Source organism: Pinus tabuliformis, chromosome 4_1, assembly GCF_031772625.1.
Source record: "Pinus tabuliformis cultivar Carrire ecotype Pingquan chromosome 4_1, CPIR1, whole genome shotgun sequence".
NCBI lineage: Eukaryota > Viridiplantae > Streptophyta > Pinopsida > Pinales > Pinaceae > Pinus > Pinus tabuliformis.
This window is the reverse complement of record NC_142303.1, coordinates 838,108,182-838,117,194: the sequence shown is the minus strand read 5'-3', so window position 1 is coordinate 838,117,194 and position 9,013 is coordinate 838,108,182. Positions and strand designations below refer to the sequence as shown.

Sequence of the window (9,013 nt, the reverse complement as noted above, 5' to 3'; positions counted from 1 at the left end):
ATATTCGAAGGAGGCCCATATTTCTTTAACTCTTCAGGCTTGTATTTAACGGAATGGAAGCCTCGATTCAACCCTGATAAAGAAGACTTCAGTTGGGCCCCTGTCTGGATAAGAATGTATTCCCTTCCCGTGGAATACTGGAGAGAAGAAACATTGGCAGACATTGGCAACAGACTGGGGAAATTCATCAAAGTAGCAACAGAAACAAAGACACGCAAATATACCTCATATGCTAGGATCTGCATCCAGATGCATCTGACCAAGACCCTTGCAGACACGGTAAGTCTCTATCACGATGACTATGAATGGAAACAAACTTTAGATTATGAGCACATCCCTTTCCGTTGTTGAAAATTCCATGAGCATGGCCACCTTTTCCGCGACTGTCCCTTCAATGTTTAGTCCAAGGCTCCTTCTAATGACCCCAACAAGGACTCAGAAGGCTTCACCAAAGTCCCCACCCACCGCAGGCATGCCAAGAAACACCAAGCAGCTCCAGATCTCACCTTTCAAGCGAACCCCCAGAATCGCTTCTCTGTTCTTGCCTCACATGATAATCAAGCCAGTACTATCTCTGTTATCCCGGATCAGCTGCTTCCACCCTCTCCTTCTCATATCCGCTCCAACCCCCTGCTCTCCTCTAACCCAACCTCCTCCTTCTCTGCTCCCACCCCATCAATGGAGAAAGCCAAAGTGATTACAGATCTGGGTCCCTTATTCCCTTTCAAGGGGAAAACTGTACTGGAAGAAAATCAACAAGCTTCAGATATGGATTTTGATGCAGCTCTAGCCATGAGCCTTCAAGCAGTTGCAGAGGAGGAAGACCTCAATACTACAATCGAGATGGAGGAGGATCAGGAAGACGTAGATCTTGAAGAGCTTGAAATCTCCAAGCTAGACATCTCCAAACTGGAGAAAGCATGCAAACAAAAAGAGTACAACTCCATCCCCCCATGGCAAATAGACAAACTTGAAGGAGTCCTTTCCAAGGTGCAGCACCATAAAAGCTTGGGAATACAAGGAGGAAGTCACTGGGATGGAAGAAAGATCCTCAAAGACACAAAGAAAAGGGGCAGAAAAACAGATCTTCAAAGAACCATAATAGTAGGTGAAATACTAATGGATTCGGGGCAATTCCCCAAGTTGACCAAGTTCTATAAACCCAAATCTCAGTCTACATGAAGCTCATTTCATGGAATGTAAGAGGACTTAACAGTCCCTCTAAACACAGAATGATAAAAAATCTGATATTGCAAGAAAAACCAGCTATAATCTTCCTTCAAGAAACAAAAAGCAGCAGTGCAGTGATAGATCGACTAAGCAACAAATTATGGGCAGGTAGCAGCTCAGTATCAGTAGACGCCTCTGGGGCTTCAGGGGGTCTAGCCATCCTATGGAACCCACAGATTGTTTCACTAGATAATTTTAATGCCACTCTTCATATAATTCAAGCTACCTTCCACCTCATCGGAACCAACATCCATGGGCACCTCACCAATGTCTACTTCCCGCAAATAATCCAGCAAAAATTGGACATCCTGGACACGATCTCTGCTCTCAATCATAACAGACATTTCCCCTTATGGATTGGAGGAGGCGACTTCAACATAATAAAATCCTTGGAAGAAAAACAAGGAGGCAGAACCAGGCTCGATAGTGACATTAGTGGCTTCAAGCAATTCCTACAAGATAATCAGCTCATGGATATCCCCACTTCCAATGGCACCTTCACCTGGTCCAACAAGCGCCGAGGCGCTCACCACATCGCCTCAAGGCTGGATCGATTCTTAATTTCAGACAATGTGATCCACCTGGGAGGGGACCTTAATGCCTCAATCATTCCCCAAGGAGGCTCAGATCACTGGCCGATTCTACTCCAATGCTCCAGACCAGGCAATCGTTGTAATAGACCCTTTCGGTTCGAGGCTTTTTGGCTCAACAACTCCAATTGCAAGGATGTGGTCAAGAATGCTTGGGCATCATATTCCCCGCCTGTGGGAGCTAAGATGTACCAGTTCCAACAAAAGCTGAAGAATCTGAAACAAGTCCTTAAAGTATGGAATCGAACTCATTTTGGCAACATACAAGAGAGCAAACAAAAATTGGAACAGCAAATGAAGGCTTTACAACAAACATTCATCCTGGAAGGCCGCACAGAAGAACAAACTCAACAGGAGTAGATCCTCTGGAATCAAATTGAAGAACGCCAAAAACAAGAGGAAACTTTATGGCGACAAAAATCTAGAATCAGCTGGCTCAAAGATGGAGAGAAAAACACAAAATTTTTCCACAAAACCACCATACAACGGCGTATGCACAACAACATCACCTTTGTCAACAATCAACAGGGTGAAAGAATTGAGGCTAATGAAGACATGGAAAAAGAATTCACAGGATACTTCAAGGACATTCTCAAAGAACCAGAAGGAAACAGGGATGAAGCAATCAGCGCTATCACACAGCATATTCCAAAAATTATAAATGAGGATCACAACAACAAATTGCTCCAAACTACTACCTTAAAGGAAGTAGAAGAAGCAATGGCTCAGCTCAAAGATGGGCAAGCACCAGGGCCTGACGGATTCACCGCAAATTTCTTTCATGAATTTTGGGAGCTTATCAAAGTTGAAGTATGGGACTTAGTCGAGGAATCCCGAAGCATGCACTGGGTCCTCCCAGCCCTCAACTCTACCTTCATAGCCTTGGTACCCAAAGAAGCAGCATCAAACAAACCTGAGAAATACAGACCAATAGCGCTGTGTAATGTGATCTACAAACTCATCTCAAAGGTCATTGCGAATCGACTCAAACTGCTCCTTCCACTGCTCATCTCTCCAGAACAGACAGGTTATGTTGAAGGGCGGCAAATCATGGATGGAATAATTCTTTCCAACGAAGTCATTCATTCTCTAAAGCTTCTCAAAAAACCAGGTATGCTCCTTAAATTAGACCTCTCTAAAGCCTTTGATAAACTTAGCTGGAATTTCATTCAAAAAATGCTCTTAGCTTTTGGATTCAATGTAACCTGGACAAGATGGATCATGAACCTAATCTCTTCTCCCAGCTTCTCTGTACTTCTGAATGGCTCTCCCTCAACTCCCTTTCGGCCCTCTCATGGCATCCGACAAGGGGATCCCCTGTCACCCTTCCTCTTCATTTTAATGGCTGAAGGGCTTAGCAGGCTCCTCAAAGCAGCAGTCTCCTCTCAAATTCTCAAAGGCATCTCTCTCCATGGTCACTCTCCTCAAACTCATCAGCAATTTTTTGATGATACCATGCTCTTTGGACACCCCTCCGCAAAAGAAGCCTCTGCTTTCAAATCACTACTCTCCCTCTTCTCTGAGGCCTCTGGCACCTCCATCAATGCTGTAAAATCTCAACTTTTCTTCTTCAATACCCCTCCCTTCATGCAAAGGATTATTGCTCGTATTCTGGGATTCACAATCTCCCATCTACCCTCCAAATATCTGGGAGCTCCCCTTTCAGATTCAGCTATTAAGCAGGTGTCATGGCGGACTCTCTTGGATAAACTTGAATCAAAACTCTCATCCTGGACTTTCCGAGCTTTAAATCTGGCAGGTAGGCTAGTTCTAATCAAATCAGTCCTACAAGCAATGCCGCTATATCTGTTCTCGATCCTGGCAGCTCCAAAAGGGGTACTGAAAGCTATTCGCAATCTTCAACGCAACTTTCTCTGGGGTTCCACAAGCCTGAACCGGAAGTGGGCTCTTGTCAATTGGTCAGAGGTCTGTAAACCCAAATCAGAAGGCGGATTAGGCCTCAGGGACCCGCTTCAAAGCAATAACACAATGGGAGCACGAATTTGGTGGAACTGGGTCTCCAAGCCAAATACCCCATGGGCTCAATTATGGCAAGCAAAATATGCCAACGGCAGCCAATGGAGTGACCTCATCCGAATTAACCCCATAGCAAAAGGATCTCTCATATGGAATAATGCAAAAACTCAAAGCAGATTCATACAAGCACATGGCTTCTGGGAAATTCACTCAGGCAAAATTGCCAGGTTCTGGGAGGACTCATGGCAGCAACTACCTAAACTTGCAAATTTGTTTCATAAACCTCTTTGGCAAGAGTACATGAAGCAAGAAGGCATCACACAGGTACATCAGTTTTGGCAGCCTTCCACACAGCAAGACTTTCAGACATGGAAATCAGCACGACTCTGGCAAATAGATTGGCAGGGAGAACAATATACAGATATCGATCAGGAACTCACAAGCAGGAAAATCCGCCACTCCGAGCAGCAGGATAAACTCCGATGGGGCTACACAACCAAAGGAACATTTACTACAAAGGAAGCCCATCATCTGCGCTATTCCACTCTTCCGGCGGTTAAGGATCAAATCTGGGCTCAAGTTTGGCACTCAGGGCTATGGCCCAAGATATCCACCTTCTTATGGCTACTAAGCAAAAAACGCATTCTCACATGGGATAATCTGTTAAAACGAGGATTCGTCGGGCCTTCCAGATGCCCAAACTGCAACACTGATTGTGAAACAATCAGTCATCTAATGGAAGAGTGCCCATTAGCAACGCAGCTATGGGAGAAAGTGGACAACTGCAACAGGAGAGTCACCCAAAGACAAATGGATATAACGGAAAATATTAGGAACTGGGCCAAAGAACCATTCAAAAGTCAGATTCTCAACTCTTTATGGAGCATTATACCAGGCTTTCTGTACTGGACCCTCTGGAAGGAGCGCAACCACAGAATCTTCAACAATACATCCAGATCTATAGACGAACTCTGGCTCATCCTCAAAAAAAACATTCAAGAAACCCTGACCATCAGGGCCTGGAATGATAATGACATGCCCGAAACTCAGCTAGAGCGCCGCATTCTGAAAGAATGGAATCTTGATCTCTCGGCCTTACAAAAGGCAATTGCCACTCCATCCATCAGACCCGCCTCTCAATCTTCATGGTCCCCACCTGCACTCAACTCTTACAAGCTGAACTTCGATGGCGCTGCCAAAGGTAACCCTGGCCCTGCAGGATTTGGGGGAGTCATCAGACGACACACAGGAGAAGTGGCACATATATACTATGGCTCATTAGGCACAGATACAAACAATGCGGCAGAACTGGAAGGTCTCTGGAAAGGAATATGTCTCGCTGAACAACACCACTTCTCCCCTCTTGAAGTTGAAGGCGATTCTCTTATACTTATAGAGGCGGCTAAAAGAATACAGGCAGGGGCCAAAGCAGTCAAGATCGCAGCAAGCTGGAGGCTTCTAAGCCGTTTGGAATCCCTGGAGGAAAAGCTTCATGACCCCCATAACATATCCTTCCACCATGTAAGGAGAACTGCTAATCAGGTAGCAGATAGATTGGCAAATCATGGAGTGTCACAGTCGACACCCTACTTCTCAGGTTCCTTGGATACGGTTGATGATGCTCAGTTCAAAAAAGACTGCATCTCTCTGGTGCAAAAAGACTTCCCTTTCCCGGATGCGGGTGGTGACTTGGCGAGATAGGCAGGTGTCGGAAGGGGCACGTCACGTGGGCAGTCGTAAGCCCGGACATGCCACGACACACCCGACCGCAGAGACAATAAAGGCGATGGGAGGCTCCGCATACTCGGCTTCAATGCTGGGTTTATGGCTGGTTCAGTGGGCATTCATTGTGCAGCTGAGTTCGAGGCAAATGGCGCTCGTTATCTACGCTCCCCCGGTTGCCTGGATTCATTCCTGCAAGAATTCCGAGCAGACGTTGGCAGAGGAGGACATTCCCCCTGGTTCAGAGCACAAATACTCCGTGGGATTCTAGTCTGAAGGTTAATTTGACAATGCAGAGGGAGAGGCTCAGGATGAGCAGTCGTAGGGGAGGTTCCAGGGGCCGCTCTGCCACCCAACGCCCAGTCAATTCGCCCTCCTCCTCGGCGGAAATTGCTTATGAGCACATCAGAGGCTCGAACAGACCTGTTGGACGCGGCACTATGCATGGGTGGGGAGAAATTCCAGAATGCGGGCATTTGGAGCACCCGGTTGTTCGTTATCAAATTCCTTGTACGTTGGAAAACAATACTCTTATCGTTTCAGTCATGGTGGAACACTGCAATAACCACAGAGGGCCTCTGGACAATTTGGGCGTGCCAGTGGTCGATATGCAGGTTCCCGCAGTCGATATGTGGAGGCCTACCCAAAATTACTCACCCCCAGCAACTCAAGCGGAGGAAGCAGGCCCTAGTGAGCCGGTTCAGAGGACGTTGCGCTCGGAAATGGGGGTCTCGCAAAAGCTCAAAGGGCAGGCGAAGGATATGGAGGTCTCGCAGAAGCTCAAAGGACCGACGAAGGAGGAGGCCCATACAACCGATGAGGACTAATTCCGCTGTCAATCCATTCACTGCTGCCAGGACAGCAACTCTTTGTTTGCTCTATGTCGATTTACTAGCTCTCTTTGTCTATCTATCTATGTGTCATCCATGTCGGATTTTGTGTCCACCGTGTCAGTCAATGTGTCCATTGTGTCGGTTTGTCAATCCACCGTGTCAGTTCACATATCCATTGTGGCGGTTTACAGGCTTACTGTGTCGATTCAATTTTGTAATGATGCTACTCAGAAGGGTCTTTCATGGAGACAAACTCCCTGGAGATGCAGGGCCACGGCCCTGGTGTAATTTTGTTGTAATTTTTGTTTTTTGTAATATAAATTAGCCTAGTCTTACAGAGAAAAAAAAAAAAAAACTCAGTTAAGATATAAAAATATAATAAAATCAATTATTAATTTTATTAATTTTTATAAATTACTAATAGTAGTTTTTAAGCTCCAAGTTGATGATAACACATGGTATTGACCCATGGTAATATCATGGTATTCATGTGAGCATAGACTATTTAAAGGGGAAATTCTATCAGCTTAGATCCATCTTAATTTTGGGTCTACCAAGTGCTGAGAGGGATAAATAGGTTTCATCCCTCTAAGAGTGGTAGATGTGAAGTTAAGATGGATATAGGTTGGTTTTTATGATAATGAAGATATTAAATAGAATTAGGAAATTATATTGTAAAAAACATCTTAAGGTGAATGGTTAAAGCTACATTTAGTCACTTCACAAAATTTAGTAAAAATACCAATATCTCCATTAATATTGGTTTTTTCTGATTTAACAAAAAAAAATTCAAAACAATGAAATCTTATCACTCTTTCTGCATCACCCTCATAGAAGAGAGATAGTCACTGCCCAGATTTCCCACCATTTTTCAAATGTTCTCAATATGATATCTTCATGAAAAAGTTAAGGTATTGATGTTGGATTAGTTGTTTGAAAAATATGCTGGTTTGTACAACCTTTCATCTTCTCTATTATTCTTAGTTTGTTGTAATGATCTGTAGGGGTTGGGCCACTGCACCATATTGTCCTAAAAGGCAGAGATTGTGCACCAAAGAGTAAATTAATCCACATGTTACAATGCTGTTAAAAAATGCAAGATGTATGAAGGTAGTGAATTATGCTAATAAGAAATTTATATTGGGAGAGACGTAATTAAATTTTATTATTTAATTGAATATTTCCAATTAAAATAATAATAAATCTATACTTATATATTTATATATTGATTGGAAGGCTTTTGAAAACAGTCACTTCTTTCCATTAGATCCCCTTCAGGCCTTTGGGATACCTACTACTTTCTTACGTTATATAGTTGGGGCTCGCTACTTGTTGGCATGTTGGGGAAAAAAAACTTGATGTGTCTTTTTGATCTCACAGTTGGAGTCTATGGAATAAGAAAGAAATTTCATTTGCATTTTCTCATCCTGATAGGTAAACGTTTGTAGATTAATATTCCATCTTAGAAACTCTATCACAAGAAAATTCGTTCACACACAATTTTTTTTTTTAACTCAACATTGGTTGCATTTAGGAGCAAAGAGTTGTCTCCGTGTCTTCTTCATGCAAGAAAATTGTATGGTCCAATGATCTTGCCATATGACGGTTGACAGCTAGGTTGCCGTATAAGGCTATCTTTGATGATGAAGAAGTAGTAGTAGCTTGGTGGTGGGGAAGATTTGGAAAGTTAAATCTTCAATGAAATCCATGATTTTTATGTGGTTGGCCCTCACGAATAATGTTTTGACATGAGAGGTTCTACAAAATAGGGCAAGGTAGGGTCCTAGAATTTGTACTCTATTCAAATGTGAAGGGGAAACAATAGACCACGTGTTGGTGTTCATTTTTATTTTTGCTCAGGAGGTATGGGTGTTATTCTCCCCTTATTTGAGGATAGGGTACTTGGCAGGAAGCTTCCTTATTGGACTGTTTGATGATAGAGCACTCAAATAACATAGATCATTGCCCCTGATTACCTCTAGAGCCATTTGGAAACGAAAGAAGGAATAAAAATTTTGTAGACAAGGATATCCCTCCTTTTCAAGTCATCATCAAATAAAATACCTATATGAATGCATAAAAATGACTCTGAAGGTTAAAGTTCCAAGGTGGGTTGCAATTTGGAGGTTGATAAAACTTATCCATGGCCTTTCTTTGTTGGTGCTTTCCAAGGTGATATTCAAGTTATATTATATATATATATATATATATATATATATATATATATATATATATATATATATAGATATTATCTGTGAATATGTGTGATATTATTGTTCTATATATTATATTTGATTCGAATCCAAGTTAGCTGCTCCTGCATGTGTGATATTCTTGTTCTGTATATTATCTATGATTCGAACCTAAGTCAGCAACGTGCAGGAGGAAAATTCGAATTGGTGCTACTTTTGGTGTCTTTCATGCCTACCTCTTCCAAAGAATTATCCACAATACATCAAGTTATGGATTCACATGTCTCCTGATATTTGATTATTTTTCACATTTTGAAGTGGGCACAGAGGATAGCTCTTGTTTCATGTGCAAACATATTCATTACAGGTCATAATGGGCAGTGGAGTAGTAGGGATGGGCTTTTTGGGTCAATATAATTTGAACCCAACTACAAATTTGATTGCCCAAGACTTCACAACTAGTTTTAGG

The 9,013-nt window shown here is 42.8% G+C and overlaps 1 protein-coding gene across 1 annotated transcript; it reads left to right on the top strand.

Annotated features, from left to right (window-relative positions):
* Positions 1-1,178: 1,178 nt before the first annotated feature.
* On the top strand, positions 1,179-2,180 carry LOC149178825 (uncharacterized). The gene has a single exon (XM_089422247.1). The coding sequence runs from the start codon at positions 1,179-1,181 to the stop codon at positions 2,178-2,180; it is 1,002 nt and encodes a 333-aa protein (XP_089278373.1).
* The last annotated feature ends 6,833 nt before the right edge of the window (positions 2,181-9,013 follow it).

What these genes read in the sequence shown, in the direction of transcription:
- LOC149178825 (XM_089422247.1), top strand. Translation starts at nt 1,179, where the DNA reads ATGAAGCTCATTTCATGGAATGTAAGAGGACTTAACAGTCCCTCTAAA.